At 34.0% G+C, this 20,874-nt stretch overlaps 1 protein-coding gene across 1 annotated transcript; it reads right to left on the bottom strand.

The window, feature by feature from the left end:
• Nucleotides 1-1,083: 1,083 nt before the first annotated feature.
• On the bottom strand, nucleotides 1,084-19,478 carry LOC113866914 (apyrase 2-like). The gene is made up of 10 exons (XM_027501712.1): nucleotides 19,466-19,478; nucleotides 19,142-19,176; nucleotides 18,536-18,664; nucleotides 18,336-18,392; nucleotides 18,138-18,230; nucleotides 2,518-2,723; nucleotides 2,269-2,360; nucleotides 1,947-2,164; nucleotides 1,662-1,851; nucleotides 1,084-1,560 (listed from the first exon to the last, which is right to left on the bottom strand). The coding sequence occupies exons 1-10, from the start codon at nucleotides 19,476-19,478 to the stop codon at nucleotides 1,448-1,450; spliced, it is 1,146 nt and encodes a 381-aa protein (XP_027357513.1). The 3' UTR covers nucleotides 1,084-1,447.
• Between the last annotated feature and the right edge of the window lie 1,396 nt (nucleotides 19,479-20,874).

Below are 20,874 nucleotides of genomic sequence, written 5' to 3'. Positions count from 1 at the left end.
TATTTATTTATAAGAAAGTTTTACTTTCATTACATTTTCATACTACTTGTTTTATAAAAAGTTTATTTTTTTATTTTGTCATAATTTATTGTATAAATTAAATACGAAATTAAGAATTTCACAATGTTACTGGATAGAATGCTTGTAGGAAATAAAAAAAAATTATATAAATATTTTCAAATTAGTTCTTATAGTTGATATTTATTTACAAATAAGTTTTTATTCCTAAAAAAAAAGTTTTAGTCACTATAAGTATTTTGTGACATTTTGATTTTTTACAACATCATTATAAGTTAATGTATATTCTTAGTATTTTTTCAATAGTGTCACGATGACATGGACCAAAACAAAATAAAATAATTGTATAAGAATGTAAGCATTTTAAATACATTTACTAATTTGTAAATAAGTGTTATTTATAAAGAATAAATGTGTATTTTGATAAAAGAAAAAAAAATTATGTTGCTAAATTTTACTTAGTTGTTTCATTCCCCAAACAGCCTTTAACTCTTAATATGCTATCTAAATTTAAGAAAATGGATATATATCCATGAAATCACGCTTGTGTGTATGCGACTTTATTATGAGAGGTTTAGTTTAAAACCGTAGTTTGTTAAGGGAGATGAGAAGTTTTGTAATAAGTATCAACAAAATTTGTATTAGTTGTTTGAGGAAGGATTTAGACGTCCTTATATATGTGCATGAAATGTTAAATGTTAGAGAAGTCAAGAGTCACTTACGTATGAATGTATTTAAATCAAATTCTTAGTTTTAGATTGATCATGTATATGTATGACTTTGCATCGACCTAGGGATTGGGTTAGATAGTAGTGGACTTCGTATTAAGGATGATTACTTTTGGCCAATGCAACATAGCCATAACGAAAATGAAAATTGGACACAAAATTCGTGGCATTTACTGGCAAACGAAAGTTGTTCTCTTTTCTCCATGATTAGTAATGGAAATGTTCATTTTTTAATTTCAATTTCATGCGTTTTCGTATTTGATATTTTCGTACTACTTTAGCATTAGTGCCATTAATCTTTCAATAAGATGCTACACGCTTTTCCAAGTGCATGCCAACTTTGGGTCAACAAAGAAATACAAAAGAAAAGAGAAACTATTACAAGGAATGAATCAAAAAAGAAATGCTACCACTATCACCATTATGTTCATCTCTAAAGGCTACAAAAAATAGATGAACAAAATGAATCCAATCAGTCTTCCAAAGCAGTTACAGATACTTTGGTAAAATAATTACAAATGGAAAATAATGAAGGAATTCTATCATAATTCTTGAAATGTAGACCCCATATCCAATCACAATTTGATCTTATAGCAATTTCTAATTATCATGAATGGCGGCAAATTCACCTGAAAATAAATGAGTGATGAAACTCATCCTGCAAGATTTTGAGTGGGTAATTGATTATTATATTGGTGTCATTATGCAGATGATACAGCTTCTATGGCACTGCCAAGGGGCCATGCAGCCTCAACAAGAGCATCACGATATTTAACTTTCTTCACTAATGTAATCTGTTGCCATGGATCCAGACCTGCCAGCACAAGAATACAATCAGTGCAAGAAGATAATGCCATTACTCATTTTGCAGAGCACATCAATATCATGTAACATCAATACCAGGTCAAAACCTACCAAATCCAACAACAAGCAATGAATACTGGTATACAAGATCCATGCATAAATATGGACGGTTTCCCTCCTCAACATGTGGATAACTGGATTTGGCATCCTCGAGTTTTGTTTGACAAGCTTGCTTGGCTGCTTCCTCAAAATCCACAGGATGAACTTTCACAACGGGTAAGTTTGGATCAGCAAAACCAGCCTACAAATAATTAACATGATTAGCATGACAATGCTGCATTATACCGAGGAATTAATAGAAGTATATGGTCTAAGATTGAATAAAATAGTAAATACCTCAGCCGCCCGGTCAAAGAAAAATGAGGCAACAAAAAGATTTTTCTGTCCGTCCCCCCCACCACCGTTCCATATCCCACCAAAAGTGCACTTCATATGTGTACAGGTTGATTCATTAACCTTGAGAGCCTTAAGAGCTATGCTTTTGCATTCATTCAAGCTTGCGCCAGAAGGGGAGGATGAAGCCTTAAAAGATTTTCCTCCATACTTGTAAGACCCTAAGAAGGATGTAAAAAATATATAATAATGATGATAAAAGATACTCACTTGATACTGGCATAAAAATAGGAACAGGCATGCAGAAAGCTGAAGCAATATTTACCATCAAAGCCATCTAAGATGCAAGGGTTTCCAGAATCATCAGAAACCTTTAAAATCTCTGCCCGAGCTGCTAGTAAACCATAGCGCAAGTAACTGAAAGCAAAATGCTAAAACATATTGGCCATTGAAGATGAAATTGTATTATAGAATAGCTATCTATCTATAAATCATTCTAAAAACGAAGTGGATCCCCCTGGGTCCTGTAAAAGGTAACATTTCAGAGTGGCATGTCAAGTGCAAAGAGAAAAACCTGTGAACATAAAGGTAATATTTCCTTCCCCTTAGGAACATCTCCTTGACATATGGGTCCTCTCCATGGGGTGCTTTTGGAGCCTTGGCAGCATCTTTCTCAGAGATGGCATATGCCATTTGAACAGATCCACCTCCAAGATCAACTACCCCAACAGTCTCTGAATAATCTTTTCCCAAGTTTCCTAGTAGATAGTTAATAGTCACCTAAAATAAAACAAAAGGCAAGGTAACACTAACAAGATACTTCAGAGAGTACACAAGATCTTAATTTCCCATTCAGCATAAAGTTTACATTCACTTTTTTAGTAAGCTTTTGAACCATGCATATGTTTTCTAGCAGTGTATAATTTTAGGTAGTGTAGAGGAATAGATATAAAAGAGAATTGATATTTACTAGGATGTATTAAAATATGTCCGGATGTTTGAGGTGTTCATGAAACCTAGAGCACTAACCCGTATTTATATTAATCACAATTGCATCTAATTAAGAAAACAAATCATGATAATAAAAGAAAACATGGTAACTAATCTTAAGAGATAATAATAAAATAAAGTAATTAATCCTATGAGATAATGATAAAATTAAACTAATTCTAAAATATATGATATGATATGATAAATTGATAATATATTTAGATATTTTCAACTATTCTAACACTCCCCCTCAAGCTAAAGTTTACTAAGCTGGTTACAAATAAACTCTTTATATAGGTCAAACAATATAATTTGCGAATGTGAAACACAAGTACTTGGTGATTTTCTAAGATATGCAAGGCCAGCTGATACTTCTGGAATTTAAAGTTGTGGGGTCAAACTAATTTTTCTTAGAAAGATACAGAGCCAGGAAATTTTCTGAGAAAGCCACGAAGCAAGGCTTATATCTCTAGAAAAGCCATGGGGCAATTGATACTTCTGATAAATTGCAAGGCCAAAATGATTTCTTTGAAAAGGCTATACTGCCAGGCAATCTGTGCAACTGCTATGGGCCAAGCTATTGTCTCTAGGAAAACAACAGGGCCAGTTAATACTTCTAATAAAGTTACAAAGCCAGATTGATCTCCCAAGAAAAGTTTCATTGCTAGAACAATTTCTAGAAAGCCCATGGTGACATCTAATGTCTCCAATCTCATTGTACACAATCTGAACCACGTGGGTAAATATGCCACAAAAATGACAAGACAACCAGGGGTCAATCATCGAAGTCAAAGACTATTTGAAGCATACCAAAAAATGCACCTCTGATGCAACTCTGATGAAGAACATTACCAAAAAATGACATAACTCAACAGAAAGAATAACACCAAAGACGCTGGAGGGTTGACACGGCAAGAGAAGGAATTACTTTTGAAGGAAGAATCATAAAAATATAGTAAAACTCCATATCATAGGAATTTGGTAGTGAAATAGTGACAAGATAGGTCACAAAGGATAGTAGTAGTACCACTCTGATAACATGTTAAAACTGTGGTGTTTTAAGGTATAAAAGGGAAGAAGAGAGATAAAAGAGAATTAATATTTACTGAAATGTGTTGTTATGTGTTGAGATGTTCATAAAACTTAAAGCCCTGACCCCTATTTATAGTAATCACAACCTATTTAATTAAGAAAACAAATCATGATAAGATAGAGAAACAAGGTAACTAATCCTAAGAAATAATGATAAAAACTAATCCTAAAAGATAAGTTAAGACAATATTCTTAAATATTTTCATCTATTCTAACAAAACCAAATGATTTTTGAGAGGCAAGATCGATTGGAAAGGCAGTGAAAGAGACACTCAATGATTGAAGAGTATTAACTATAGTTAGTTACTCTAGTTGGGGAAGTTAGTTTAGCATTTAACATTTCTGTTTGTTGTCACATAATAAATGTTAAATGCTAAACTAACTTCCCCAACTAGAGTAACTAACTAGTTAATAAAGAGGCTTCTAACCTTTAGAGAGTGAATATTGGTTAGAGCAAAATGGGTGTGTTATAAACCTAGACATTTGTGTAAAAATGAGAAAAACTAGGTGAAATATGAGGTATCCAGAGAAGATACTACGAAGGTGGAGACGGAGGGAAAAGCTAAAGCTTTAAAGGACTATATCAACCTTTAGGCACCAAATGTAAAACCCATTGATTAAACCAGAATGAGCTTTTGGTCTAGCCAATCAAACTTATAATCTTGATATTAATTTAAAATACATTTAGTTTGGAACATTTGAAAAAATAATTACCCTTTTTCTTTCAAACTAAATGCATTAAAATCTTAGACTGGTTTAGTCAGAGAGTGTTACACCATTTAGACCAAAAGAGCATTTTTTTTCCTTTAGACCTAAGGAAAGGCCTAATATGCTTGCTTGTGTGCTTTCATATTACTATTTCAAAAGAAAATGGGAATGGGAGATTTAGATAGGAAGTTTTTTCTTGTTTGTCACATTTGAATTTTGTTCAATTGGACAAACTGTGATCTTGTGAATATAGGAAGTTTCGGGCAGGTAGAGGTGGCCATACGGTAGCAACAACTGCAATTCAAAAGCTAGCTGAGGCCTTGGAGAGGAACCTAAAAAAGTAAGAACCCGATGAAACCTATGGTAGGACACTTTCCTAAAGAGAAATCCACCTCAATTTGAAGATGCCACAACCTTGATGGAGCCCAACTCTAGATTTGGGACTCAGAAGATTTTCAAAGTTATGGGGTGTGAAGACGCTAGGAAGGTAACCTTTGTCGCATATATGTGGTGCAAACTAGTAAAACTAACAGGGAAATTAAGCAATTCAAACAAGGGAAAAGAAATGATGTTGCTATTATTTGATATAAAGGAGAGCTAATCCTTATAAAATATTTTGTTAGGATATAGTTGTTCCTTTTTCAAGAACTATTATTTTTAATCACTATAGTTGATGTAGTCCAACCAAAGTTTATACTTGACAGTATTTCAATGAATCACGTCAACTAGAAGGACAAAAAACAATAATTTGTAAAAAAGTAAGGACTATATCCTAACAAAAAATTATATAAGAACTACATCTAAATTATACAACTTTTCTATGGACCAAATAATTAAACCTATTTTTATAAAATTAAGTATTTCCAAATAGATGAGGAAAAACAAAGTTTTAAGAGAAAAGTATTAAAATGATTATTTAATTTGAAAAGAAAGTCTTTCATCACAAATTTTTTACATGAACAAAACATTATTGGGATTGTGTTAGGGACCAATCCTGAAATTACCTGTTGAGGCATGTTTTTAATCAATCAAATTATGTTTTGGCCATGGGCTAGTACCAATAGGTAATGAGGTCTTCAGATGACTTCTCACAAATTATGGTTATGCAATGTAGTGAGACATTGGCGTGTTTAGGTTCACATGCATGGTGAAACATATAAATAAGAGACTTAATTCATAAATGAACTTTACATCATGCACTGCACCTTACATAAGTTGTATGTTTTCCTTTCATCCTCCATGTATGATTGCCTTATTCAAGGAAATTGTTGGAGAACTCCGTGTATGACTGTTATGCATGATATATTAGAATTCCTGCTTAGGACTACAATGTGTTATGAATGTAGAAACATGAGCTCACTCTTGTGTGCCTTGCATGTTTCTTTTCTCTTCCTTTTTGACAGTACCTATACTTGATGCACCCCATCGTGCTCAAGGTGTGGGTGATCTATCCAGATGACGGACATGGATGTTTGATCCCCTAATGGGGGAAACTTCCTTCCATAGCAGGTGCTTGTTGAGTTCAGACATTCCAACTTTGCTGTGCAAGAAGTGAATGATGATATCCAATGTTGTTAAAATCGCCATTTAAATCGCTTGATCGTACGATTTTACGATCCTAAACCGTATGGATGATCTTGATCGGGCTTAGGATCGCATATGTGAAAGATCGGAGGAAATCTCGATCTTTTTTGGCAAGATTACAGGATCGCGATACGATCCGATCCCAGCATCAGATTTTTGGGTCAGTTCTGGTTGGGCTTTGCGGGTTGGGCTTCTAGGAGTTCGGGTTTCTAGGTCAGGTTTTTCTGACACGGTTTTAAAAAAATCTATCTAGGTTATTTTTCCCCAATCTTTTCCAATCTCTCCTCTTCTCATGCGCGTGCAACCAGTTCTCTCTCTGTGACAGCCATCCTTCAATTTTCTCTCTGCAACAGCCATCTTGTCATTTTGTTTCTCTTCCATGACACGACACCCATCCTTCGATTTTGCCTCTCTTCCTCAACACTCATCATTCCATTCTCTCTAAATTTAACCGTGCCACCATTGGAGAACTCATCGACACCCAATCTCTCATCTTCTCTCTATTTGGGTTCTGATTTTGCAACGTCTACACTGTGGGTTTCAGGTTTGATTGGTTGGATTTTGTTGGTGTTTGCTATTGTGATTTCTTCTTCCCATTGATTTTGTGTTGGTTGGTGGCTGTGGCTGTTTGTGCTGTTCTACGTGGTTGTGGTTGTTTCTAAGTGGGTGAGGCTCTCTCAGTTCTGTGTGGGTGAATTTGTGGGATTCTCGGTTCTACATTTCTCCTCTGTTTTTATTATTTTCATTGCTACATGGCAGATAATATAAGAAAGAAAGTTGGTGGCTGTAGAAAAAGAAAAGGAATTCAATTAAGTGGAGTTGCAAGCATAGTAGTCAATAGCAGCCGCTATTGCGGAGGAGCGGAGCGGCAGGTCGCCAATATGGGAAGCCTATAGCGTCGCGTTTCAGTGGAGCGGCCATCGCGCCGCAAATAGCGGCCAAATCGCGGGAGAATCGCAGCCATAGCGGCCGCTATTTCATCCCTGGCTAAAACCCGACTTTGCCCTTGCTTTCTTAATGTTGGACATCTTTAAATTGGGGGTAATCTTGGGATTTCCACCCCTTTTACATTTTTTATATCTTCTTTCTCACGAGCCCTAAGTTTTCATTTTCGTCTCTCAATTCTCTGGTTCGTTCTTCCCCATCTTCATTCTCTGCAACATTCTCTTGCTTCCAATGTCCTTCTCTGGCGAGCTTCTGACGTGACAAAGTCGTCCTCCGGTTATCTTCTTCGTCTCCAACAAAGCTTTTGACATAACTTAGACGTGCTCCGTTTGTCTTCATCTTCGATTGTCTTCTTCAACTCCGGCGAAGTTTCCAATGTGGTCCAAGCATTTACGGTCATCTTCTTCATCTCTGATAAAACATCCGACGAACCTGCACATTTGCTAGTGACTGACCAATTCTCTGTTTTCTTATTTCCTTATATGTTTTTATTCTTCGTCTCTGTATTTTATTTCTCTCTATTTTGGATGTTATTTTTATATTAGATATAATACTTAGAACTTCAAAATAGCGGTCATCCCGCTATCCGCTATAGCGTTTTTTAGGTCGACCACTCCTCGCCGCTATCCGAGATTGACTACTATGGTTGCAGGGAGTGGTATTGTTGGTGGAAGTGAAAGTTTAAGATCAAAATCAAACAACACTGCTGGAACAAGAAATGATGTGGCGTGGAATCATGGCATTTCTATTTTTGGAGATGCTAGACACATCAAATGCAAATATTGTGAGAATGAATATACTGGAGGAGTTTATCGTTTCAAACATCATTTGGTAGAAACAAAGCAAAATGTTGGAGCTTACATAGCTGTCCTGATGATGTTCAAAAATAAATGTGGGACATTGTTGTTAAATTGCAAGAAAAATTTATAAAAAAACAAATACACAGCAAGAGCTTGAAGGAAAAGGAATAGAAGGTGATGTGGGTGAATTTGAAAATGTTGGCAAATGAAAAATACAAAGTGATGTTGAGAGTCCAACAACTCTTTTTAAGAAAAGGGAAGTAACCACCCAATCTACAATTAATTCAATTTTTAAGCAAGGTTTGAGAGAAGATGCATGTTTAGAAATTGCTTCATTTTTAATGCAATTTTTTTCAATGTTGTGAAGAGTAAGAAATTTAAAAAGATGTGTGAAGGAATTGCTCGACATGGTATTGGATTTAAGCCACCACCCTACCATGAGATTCGGATAAAATATTTGAAGCAAAAAGTTGAGAAGACCAATAGCATCTTAGAAGAGCACAAAGCTATACGGAAAAAAATGGGATGCACCATAATGATCGATGGATGAACCGACAAAAGGAAGAGGACTATACTCAATTTTTTGGTAAATAGTCTAGCAGAAACTGTGTTTTTGAAGTCTATTGATGCATCTGACATATGCAAAATAGTAGACAAAATTTTTAAGATGATAGATGATGTTGGTGAAGAAGTTAGAGAAGAAAATGTGGTACAAATTGTGACGGATAATGATGCAAATTATAAGGCAGCAGGAGAAATGTTGATGGAGAAGAGGAAAAGGCTTTATTGGATACCTTGTGCTGTACATTGCATTAATCTTATGTTGGAGAATTTTGAGAAGAAGATACCGTTACATAAAGAAACTATTGCACCATAATTACCGGTGGATGAACCGACAAAAGGAGGAGGACTATACTCAATATTTTGGTAAATAGTCTAGCAGGAACTGTGTTTTTTAAGTCTATTGATACATATGACATATGCAAAATAGTAGACAAAATTTTTAAGGTGATAGATGATGTTGTTGAAGAAGTTAGAGAAGAAAATGTGGTACAAATTATGACGGATAATGATGCAAATTATAAGGCAGCAGGAGAAATGTTGACAGAGAAGAGAAAAAGGTTTTATTGGATACCTTGCGCTGCACATTGCATTGATCTTATGTTGGAGGATTTTGAGAAGAAGATACCGTTACATAAAGAAACTATTGCACCATAATGACCGGTGGATGAACCGACAAAAGAAGGAGGACTATACTCAATTTTTTGGTAAATAGTCCAACAGGAACTGTGTTTTTGAAGTCTATTGATGCATCTAACATATGCAAAATAGTAGACAAAATTTTTAAGATAATAGATGATGTTGTTGAAGAAGTTAGAGAAGAAAATGTGGTACAAATTGTGACGGATAATAATGCAAATTATAAGGCAACAGAAGAAATGTTGATGGAGAAGAGGAAAAGGCTTTATTGGATACCTTGTGTTGCACATTGCATTGATCTTATGTTGGAGGATTTTGAGAAGAAGATACCGTTACATAAAGAAACTATTGCAAATGAAAAAAAATCACAACTTACATCTATTCTAGAACTAGTCTTATATCTTTGTTGCATACCTTTACTTAAGGTACAGATTTAATTAGACCTGCAGCTACACGTTTTGCAACTTCTTAGTTGACTTTGGGATGCTTGAATGATAATAAAGGATCATTATTAAGAATGTTTACATCCAAAGAATGGAAGGATAGTAAGTTTGTCAAAACGAAGGATGAAATAGTTGTAAAAAATCTAGTCATGAATAAGGAGTTTTGAAAAGATATTTTTAATTGTTTAAGGGGTGCTTATCCCTTAATTAGAGTGTTGCGCTTGGTAGATTCAGAGAACAAGCCAGCCATGGGTTTCATTTATGAAGAAATGGATCGAACCAAGGAAAAAATTCAAACATACTTAAATGGTGTTAAAAAAAGGTATATTAGACTTTAGTTTAATTTGATAATTTATAGCTTTAGTTTGAAAACTCTTTTTTTTTTTCATTCTTTAATCTCTAGTTTCAAGCCACTATGGGAGATAATTGATAAAAGATGGGACAACCAATTGCATAGACCTTTGCATGCTGCAGGCTACTACCTTAACCCAATTTTGCATTATGCTTTGGATTTTGCAGCTGATTTTGAAGTTAAGCATGGATTATATGAGTGTTTAGAAAGAATGGTACAAAACATGGATGAAGTGAATAAGATTGATGATCAATTGGAGTATTTCAAAGCTAAAGAAGGATATTTTAGAACAAAATTAGCAATTACTAAAATAAAAGTGAAAACTCCATCACAACGGTGGAAATCTTAGGGTGGAGAACATCAAGAGTTACAAAAATTTGCCATTCGTGTATTGAACTTGACATGCAGCTCATCTGGTTGTGAACATAATTAGAGTGTTTTTAAAATGGTAAGTTATTTCTTAAATTACCAAATGGATTACTTTAATTATTGTGTTAAATTATTAATTAATTATGTTGATATTTAGGTTCACACCAAGAAAAGAAATCGTTTAAAGCAAAAAACGATGAATGATGTTGTATATATCATGGCAAACTCAAAATTAGGCAATAGTATCAAGAGGAGGAAAGAGTCTAACTTTGACATTGAGGATGTTGCTTCTGATGATGATTGGATTGTAGAGGAGTAGAATGACCTAATATCAGATATGGATTTAGATGAGAACTTGATTCGAGATGGAGAACCAAGTAGTGGTGTTGGTAAAGCAAGTACACCTATGGATGATTTGGACCTTCCACCTGCTGATAATGATGAGCCTAATGTGAATGATATTGATAAAGATGACTATATAGAAGATGATTATCCCGATTGGGGCTTGCAAAATTTATTGTAATAAATTAGTACTAGTTTGATTAATTATGTATTGTATTGGATCTAGAATCTATGACTTTTAAGTTATGTTTAATTAAATTATGTAATTTAGATGTTAATTTCTTTATGTATGTTATTTTATGCTTATATATATATATTTATATATAGTTTTACATGTATGGTAGGATCTTACGATTTATTTTACGATCCCACGATTTACAATTTTTGACCCCCCTCCCGATCCTAGGTAAGATCCCGATCTTGACAACATTGGTGATATCATATTGCTCATTCAAGTGACCACCATCCTATCTAAGAGGATCGCACCTTCACTTCCATGAATAGAGGAATATATTGCAAGGATGTCTCCTTCTGTTACACCTATTTCGGCACTTGCCAGTGTCATGCCTCCTCTGCTAGAGCCCACTCTAGAGCCTGAGCTAGTTTTGAAGGATATATTTGTGGTGGAGGCCTCGATGTGCCAATACCACCCTCTTGTTCCTCCTTTTTCTACTATTACTGTTGTTAATGAAGTTAGTCGTTTGAGGAGGCTCACCTCAGTTGGGGGGATTGCCACCGCAAAGCTTATTGTACCTCTGCACTCCACGTCCCTCTGCCAACTGGTTGGAGGAAGCCCCCAAAGAAGATCCTGAAGAGGATTATGAGATGGAAGATGAGGAAGATCCCTCTTAGACAACGAGTAATGCTTCTAGGGGAGATGTACTTTTCTAGGGTAGACATTTTAGTAGATGACATTTAGGCGGATATTGACAGTTTCTAACTATCAGTGTGTAGGATTTTTCAGCAGAGGGTAGAACAGATCCAAAACAAGCAGAATTACCTTAAAAATAAATTCAATTAAAAAACATACATTCTATGACATCATTAATATATGTGAAACAATCATTGTTCCTCCCAATGTAATTCCTTAGTAACTATTGAATTTACATTGAACAAGAGCTCGCAGACAGGAATAAGAGCAAGAAGGTGTTATATGTTCTGCAGTTGATGCTTGTAGAAATGACTCATCCACCATTTTACCTGCATTACACCACAAGATTTAATCCCAATGGTCATTGGTTATATGATCGTGCTACTAACAAGACAACCTTTTTAGGAGTTGTCACTTTTTTGTTAATTTAGGAATGGATCGAGACCATGCACTTCAAAAATGACCATAAGCTCCAAAAATGTCCCATTTGCTTTAGAAATGACCATGAGCTTCGGAAATGTTCTATTTCACTCCTCAATAACAAAAAAAGTGATAGTTTTTGTAAAGATTACCATTTTAACAATACAATCATAATCTATAACCATCGCAATTAAATCTTGTGTAGTGTAAGTGAAATGATGAAACAGTCATCTCTGCAAGCGTCAACTACAACCCCCTCCCTCCCCACACACAAACACACATTCCAAGCACTACAGAGATGTAAACGAAATTATTGATTAAGATAATGTCTAAGGTCTATTTGGGTTGAACGAGATCAATTGTGTGAATTTCAACTAAAATGGAGCGACCTCAGGCCATTAAAAACCCCAACGCTCAATCCATTTATAGTCAAGGATCCAAAAACACAACCCATCCATGATGTTGGTTGCAATATAATAAGTCTCCCCTTACCATTTTTCAATGTTATAAGCAAAGTATTTTTCGTAATCATACTTATCCAATAAATATTATGTAAATGATACACAATTCAATAATACAACTTTAATTATCCACTTGCTTTATTAATCTATTGAAATTTCTATCAAAAATTCGACATAATTTCTACTGTAATTTGGACTTTTTCTAATTTAAGACCTGAAAATAAGAAATAGTTTCCATTAACCAGTCTCGTTATAATTATTAGTACACCAGCCATCCAAATCAACATTCAACTTATTAAAAAAATCCAAAAATATACCTTTAGTCAAAAACAAAATTCTTTTCATTCTTTTTAAATAACTTTATCAAATACTTTTGAGAAGAAGAAAATTCAATATGTAAAAACTTTTAAAATTCAAGGCCACATGTTACAAAAATTCATTTTCTTTATGGCAAGAATTCAAACACTAAAATTTTGAAGACACATAATATAAAACATTTTTTGACAAAAATCACTTCAATATCAATTAATTTCAAAAATCTTCATAGTCACGCAATCATAATCAATTATCACCAATCCAACGTTCCAATTTAAAGTCAAGCATACCAAACACAAATTAAATTTCAAAATCTAAACAATTAATTTCACCAAATTTCATACAAAACAAATTAAAATTCACATTCCAATGAGTTAGGGACATTCTCATTTAGGTGACACTTTCCCATCTATGAAAACACATCTCCCCTTTACCACTTCAAAATCCTGGCTGTTCTTGGGGTGGAGTGGGATTCCAAATGTTTTCTTTGGTTCTTGACTAAAACCTAACAAATACAACATAAACACTTTACAAATATCTATGAAAACAACTAAAGGAACTTAAATCCAAGAAAAAGGAAATAAACACATATCAATAGGGGCTGCAGGAAATTTTTAGAGCCAAGGAAAAAAGGAAATAAATACTTAAATGAGAAAAACTCAGTAGATTGAAGTTTCTAACACACAGACTTGAAGAAATTAAGAATTTATCATTTATTCTAAGCAAAATTTCAAAAACACTATGAGGAATGAAAGAAGTTGAAGGTTCAACCATCGACAAAAAGATAGAAGAAAAATTCCCATGTAAAGAAGAAAAACTCAGTAGATTGAAGTTTCTAACACAACGCTTGAAGAAATTAAGAATTTATCATTGATTCTAAGCAAAATTTCAAAAACACCACATGAGGAATGAAAGAAGTTCAAGGTTCAACCATCAACAAAAAAGATAGAAGAAAAATCTCCATGTATAGAAGAAAACTCATCAAAAGGAAGAAGATTTAAACTTCCAATGTCAAGAACTTCAAGAACATAGGTGATTTTCTTTTTGGGCAAAAGAAATTGAAAGAAATGAAAGAGGTGCAAGGATGAAGGATGTTTGGCTACCACACTTAGAGGAGAAGAAGAAAAGGCTTAATGCTTTTATAAAGAAATGTGTGGCTGAGGATTCTTTTAAGATAAAATAATTATTTTAATACTGTTTCTCTTTAAACATTTTTTTCCTCATCTAATTGGAAATATTTTTAAAAAATGTTACTGGATTCAATTAGAGAAATATTTTTAAGGCTCAATTAAGCTATACTCAAAAACTCAATAATTCAGTAATTTTTTACAGCATGTACAACTGGTTAATTATGCAGAAAATAGAAATATAACCCATAAAATTGTAAAAAAATATTTTTATTATCCCAATATTATTTCTCTATTCAGACAATTTTTCCAAATTTTATTAAATGTCTAATTTTATTTTATTTTCGCATTTATACTATGCAGATAGTGTAAACCAGAGTACCAGACAAAAATCAAAGTTTTTTGTTAACATTATCAGCTTCGTATAAATAAGGACATTCAAAACCATCCTCTTTTTTTTTTTTTCCCCTAAAAATTCAATACCAACTAACAGAAATTTATGCTTTTGGCTAACATAGTGAGAATGAGGCATTATACCAAAACAGTAAAAGGTATATTAATAGATTTGCTAAAGGTGGAAAAAGGAAGTCAAGATAGTTAGATCATGTAAAAATGCACTAAGGATGGGCAGGTGACGTCTTGGTATCAAGGAACAATGGAAGGTTTATGTTCAAAAGTTATTGAATGAAGGGCATCCAACTGTAATGAACTCATGCATTTCAAACTCTAGAAAGGAGGCTTCTATTGTAGAATTTAGGACTTTGTGGTAAAGGAAGCACTGAAGAGGATCAGCAATGGAAAAGTGGTTGAACCAGATAATATACTTTTCTAAGTATGGAAGTGCCTTGGAGAGAAAGGAATAACTTGGCTCACCAACCTATTTCACAAGATAATGAGATCTATGAAAATTCCAGTTGATAGAAAAGAAGCACTTTTATTCATATCTAATAGAACAAGGGAAAAATACGTAATTGTGAAACTAAATATGAGCTATACAATGAAACTAAATATGAGTATAATACGTTAAGAAGTCCTATGTCGGTTAGGAATACGACCATAATATTCCTTATAAGACTAGTGTAATTGTCTCCCCTTAAACTAGCTTTTGGAAGTGCATTAAGCTCAATCCATTTCTAATATAATTGTTCATACATTTAGAGCTTAAGTCAAAAGACTAAGTAGATAGAACCAATTTAGTTTTATCCTAAGGAGGAGCTCAACATGCACTATTGCAAACTTTGGAGGTGAGTATTGGAAATTATACAATACTACAATAACAACAACAACAACAACAACCAAATCTTATTCCATTAGGTGAAGTATAAATAAGAGATTGTACAATACCCATAGTAGTCAATCCCAAAAGCGATGTGGTGCAGTTGACCCCAAAAACGTTATAACGGGATAGCAGATAGCAGCAAGATGACTGCTATTCTAAAGTTTTAAATATATCTAATGTAAATAAAGTACACATATATAAAATAGAAAACAAAGAAAGAAAATAAAAAACAGAGAAGGAAAATAGAAAACAGAGAATGGTTTAGGTTTGTCGGAACTTTCACCGGAGATAAAGATGATAAAAAAATGTCTGGGTCAAGTTGGAAGCTTTGCTGGAGTCAAAGATGATGACCGGAGATGAAGAAGACAACCAGAAAACATTTGGGTCATGTTGGAAGCTTCGCTGGAGATGGACACTAGAAACAAGAGGATGCGTAGAGAACGAAGTTAAACTAGAGGAGAACTAAGAGAGCTAAGGCTAGCTCAACAAGGAAGAAGAAGATATCAAAATGTAAAAAGGGAGCGAAATTCTAAGATTGCCCTCATTAAAGGTTGTCTAACGTTCAAAAAGGGAAGATAAACTAGGGATTTGACCTAGGATAAAATAGTGGCTGCGATGGCTGCAATTTTCTCTATTTTTTGCCACAATTTGCAGTGCGAAAACCGCTTCAATGAAATGAAATAGTGGCCGTGATGGCTGCGATTTTCTCTATTTTTTGCCACGATTCGCAGTGCGACAACCGCTTCAATGGAATGTGACGCAACGCCAGTGTGATAGCAGCACCCTGCCGCTCCTCACCTCCGCAATAGCAGCCACTATTGACTACTATGACAATATCACGTCATCAAAATTTTATCATGGCTTAAATAAGGTTTTGGTTCTCCAAAATATCCCAATTTTCCCATTTGATCCTTCCTTTTTAACTTTCATTCAATTAGCCCCTCAAAAATTGTTTTTCATTTCCATCTAATCCTTCTATAATTTATTAACTTGTTTTGTTATTTGTTTACTTAACATTTGAGTTGGCTCATTAATTTAATTGAGACATGACATTAATGAGATGTCATTAATAACATCACATCTTTTGTATTTTCAATGAAATTTTAGGTTATAAAGTTAGGACTTTTAAAATTGAGATTCGAAAATATGAATGAAATAAAAGTATAGATACCACACCATCATCCACGTCAATTTTATCATATTATTAGTCAAGTTGGACGAACATAGGTAAATAATGGAGAAAAGTAACAAATTACTAACAGAAGAACCACATGGAAAAGAAAAACAACTTTTGGGAGACTTTTTGAAAAAGAAAAATTAAAAATGAGATATCAAATGGGAAATCTTGAATTTTTGGAGAACTAAAACCAAATTTAAGCCTTTTACCACTGCCACAAGACCAATGTTGCTTAATAGTATTAAGAGTAATGCTAGCAACACACTCTTTAACATACTCTCTCTAACACACATTTCACTATTGACTAAAATTTATTGAAAACTACAAAAGTTATGTGGATCTCACTCTTTCTCACTCCTAAATTAATGCTTCTCTCTCATACTCTTTAGTTTTAAATAAATTTTAATTAATAGTGAAGAAAATGTTAGAGAGAGTGTGTTAGAGAGTATATTGCTAGCATTCCTCTAGTATTAAATGTTGGCCTTCATTGCTTAACAGTATTAAGAGTTGGCCTATGCAAGCCAACAAAAACATAAGTGCTGCAAAGCTGAGAATGAAATGGAATCGATTATCAAACTCAATATCAAAGAATGCCTCTTCATTGCAGAACCCTAATTCCCAATGCTACACCAATGTGGTCCAGATTAGGAATAGGAAGATTTACACAATTGTATTGCCCTGAGGTAATTTGAGAAACCTCACTCTCCAAACAACCTAGTCCTATTCCAAAAAAACTCTAGTCCCTAACTACCCCTGAGCTCTTATTTATATTGCTAAAAGGGCTAGTTGTTCTAACTAACTGAATTAGTTAGTTCCAACTTATGATTCTTCAACTATTTTCCTTTTTTCTCCTGCTATATACACTTTTGAACCTATCAGAATGTTGCATTGATCATACTAGAAAAGATAAGATTGACAAATGTATTAAGCAAAACTGATGCAGAGGATTCATATTCAAATAGCATATTTGAAGCATAATACAAAGCATACTCCACCTAGTAGAAAAGGGCTTCGGTGGTTAATGCCTTAGTGAAAAAAAAAAAATAACTGTATTGATTAAGACTTGAGTATTATTTAGATTACAAAATAGCCATATTGACTCATGTAGCATATCCAGGTAGGTTTAGAACAGGAAACTTTTCTGGAGGAACAATTAGTGAAATGTTTTACATTGGTAAGACTTGAGTATTATTTAGATTCAAAAATAACCATTCAAACACACAGCAGTAGCAGATTCGGAAGTGCTGACTGCTTTAGGAAGCAATGGCCATGAGATTCAAAAATATCTTGTCCTTTTCCCTATTGTGGACGATTTATAAGTGAAGTTCAGTTTTGCTCACCAATGAGAGAACAAGAAGTCAAGACCAGGAGTTATGTAGTTCTTCAAAGTTCAGATTATCCCTATCTTATGCCTTTGTTTATATTTTGGCATGTTATTAGAATTCTAAGTAGGAAAGAAGAATGAAAATAAAATACAATATTAATTAAAACTAGTTTTTTTTTTTTTGGCAGTAAAATGTTCATTTTCATATAAGTTAATGAATACATATCAAAACTGATGCTGCATACAGAGAATAAAGTGCTCTTTAGAGCAAATGCATTGTAACCACTAATTGATTGTTAATAGAAGTTTGTCAATTCTCCTCTAGTCTAAATGCATTCAAAAGTTAAAACCAAATACTAATAATCACTAATTACTAATAAGTTCATAAAGCATACCCATTGAAAAGCACCTTCTTGGGTTCCATCCAGCACAGTCACCGCATCAGCTTCAGATTTAAGAGTGCTTCTTTGCTTAAGCAAATCCCGGACCTTATATGAACAATTCGTGGAAGCAACATAAGTTTAAAATGTTGAGGATGCTTCTATATGCTAAAAGCATTCAACATGAGACAACATGCAGCAAGCATCATTTACCGCTTGCAAGATCCTGTCAGATGCATCCCCTTCCAAAGCCCTCAAACCCGCAGTTGCCTGCAGTATATCATACAAATAATTTGGATACTAAAATGTATAAAATATATAACCATTTTAGACTTTGGAATTCACTTTAGTTACACAGAATCAACTCTAAATATTGATGTTAACATTTTTTAATAAATAAAAATAATACAGACCCCAACTCTAACGGGTGTTCTGGGGCGAAACTCTCGAGGAACAACACTTTCCGCTTTATCCAAAAGAGAAATCAGAGATTCCGCTGCCTGTCGTGGATTCTGTGCATAAGCACTCAAACCAGGTTTAATCTGCAACACCATAATGAGAATCATAATCAATATTTTGAAAATAATAACAGTAAAAACATTAGTTTGATATTGAAATTTTCGCTAACTCCATCGAACACATCATTGAATTCCTACACAGACATACAAATGACATAAAATAATAGAGAAAAACAAAACACAAACTTCTGCATATTTCTGCATATCACCCCATCACTATTCACAAATAAAAGATCAAGCTTGCATAACCAAAAGTCTACTTAACTACTGAAGATTAATAGATTAATCACGAATAAATTATTAATTCAATAAATTAAATATTGTGAGTTTAGACTGGAATAGATTTCTTTATGTGACTTTTTTAATTAGCCGTCATGCAAAAACTCGTAAAAACTAATAGAAGAGGCTTATGAAAAAAATGAACTCGTAGAAGAGAGATTATTAGAACAAATGTAAATTCTTATGAAGGAAAGAAAATACAAATCCACGGTTTTGGCGCACCTGCACGAAAAGCTCGAGGTCTTTGCCAAAAGATTCTTAGAGAAGTAGTCAATAACTCAAGAAAAGATTGGTCAAGGAAGCTTGATGATACATTATGGGCATACAGAACTGCACTCAAACACCAATTGGTATGTCACCATATCAATTAGTGTTTGGGAAATCATGTCATCTTCCTGTGGAACTTGAACATAGAGTATATTGGGCTACTAAATGGCTGAATTTTGATTCAACCAAGGCTGGAGAAAAGAGAGTGTTACAGCTACATGAACTAGAGGAATTCTGACAAATTGCATATGAAAATGCAAAACTGTATAAAGAAAGGACTAAAAGAATACATGACAGATTCATCCTGCAGAGAGAATTCAGACCAGAGCAGCTAGTTCTACTATTCAACGCTAGATTGAAGTTGTTCCCTGGAAAACTCAAGTCTAGATGGTTAGGACCTTTTATGGTAAAGGAAGTATCTCCCTTTGGTGCTGTGTTACTTGAAGATCAGAGAGAAGGGAGAAAGTTTAAAGTCAATGGCCAAAGACTGAAGATTTACAATAGAGGAGAATTCAATAGGAACACTTTTTGCATTAACTTGGTTTCTCAGCAGTGAGGAACATTTAACGTCAAGCTAGTGACGTTAAAAGAGCGCTTTGTGAGAGACAACTTACATTTCTGAACCATTTTTACTCTATTTGTAATTTACTTAAACTTTTGTTAATTCTTTATTTTAATTTCTGCAATTTTCTGATTTTAGATTCTGTTTTATATGTGTTTTAGGAATAATGTGTTGATTCAATGAAGGCTCATGTTGTGGATGCATAAATGAGATGATTGAAATTGAATGCATGAGGCAATTAAGTTTCTAAGGAGCTTTGAATAACAAAAGGAGTCATTATTTTGCAGAAAAGTGATCACGCAGAGCTTCAATTACAGGGTTTCATTCTGAACAATCACTTTTGCTGATGAAAGTGATCACGCAGAGGAGAAGGGAACAACACCCTTCTCTGGAACAATCACTTTTGCTGATGAAAGTGAACACGCAGAAACCTTTGGAAGACACCCTTCTCTGGAACAATCACTTTTCCTAGTGAAAGTAACTACGCCCAGGCTTAAATAGAGGTAATGTGATGCGCGTAGTTACTTTTTCTAATAATAGTGATCACACGCATGAGTAATGTGTAGTTACAAGTTAAGGTTGATGCGCGTTACCACTTTTTCTAAGAATAGTAATCACGCAGAAGGATACTACATGTGCGTGATTACTTTTTCCAGAAAACGTGAACACGCGTAGCTCATTTCAAATTACTCAATGCAAAGCCCTCTGTAACGTTCACTATTTCTAGCAATAGTGAACACGCGCATGCTATTTACCCTCAAAGTGTTCACTTTTGCTAGCAATAGTGAACACACACACAACATCATCTCTACAACTTCCATTTTTTCTGAAAAAAGTGGCCACATGCAGTAAGCGTGTCCATTAAAATGCATAAAAGGAACCACGCAGAGCCATTTTTAGAATCTCAAATCTTCATTTCTTCATCTCATTTCTCAAATTCTTGATCTTTCTGACCTTTTGCTGAACGAAATTTGTTTCTAAGCACTCAACTGAAGTTCATTCTGCACATTTCTCCAAATCCAGGTCAGTATTTTACTTCTCTGATTTAGAAATTAGGGTTCTTCATTTTGCAGAATTGTGGAAAACACTGAGTAATGGAAAAATAGAAACTTTCTTGTCAATAACT

The sequence above is a fragment of the Abrus precatorius genome, unplaced genomic scaffold, assembly GCF_003935025.1.
Source record: "Abrus precatorius isolate BTA unplaced genomic scaffold, Abrus_2018 Scaffold5, whole genome shotgun sequence".
Lineage (NCBI taxonomy): Eukaryota > Viridiplantae > Streptophyta > Magnoliopsida > Fabales > Fabaceae > Abrus > Abrus precatorius.
The sequence above is the reverse complement of the archived record's forward strand: the minus strand, read 5'-3'. Positions and strand labels throughout refer to the sequence as shown.

Coding starts and splice junctions, on each gene's coding strand:
- LOC113866914 (XM_027501712.1), bottom strand. Junction 18,231..18,335: donor CTGACAGGATCTTGCAAGCG/GTAAATGATGCT, acceptor TGTTCATATAAG/GTCCGGGATTTGCTTAAGCA. Junction 2,361..2,517: donor TATTACCTTTATGTTCACAG/GTTTTTCTCTTT, acceptor TTTTGCTTTCAG/TTACTTGCGCTATGGTTTAC.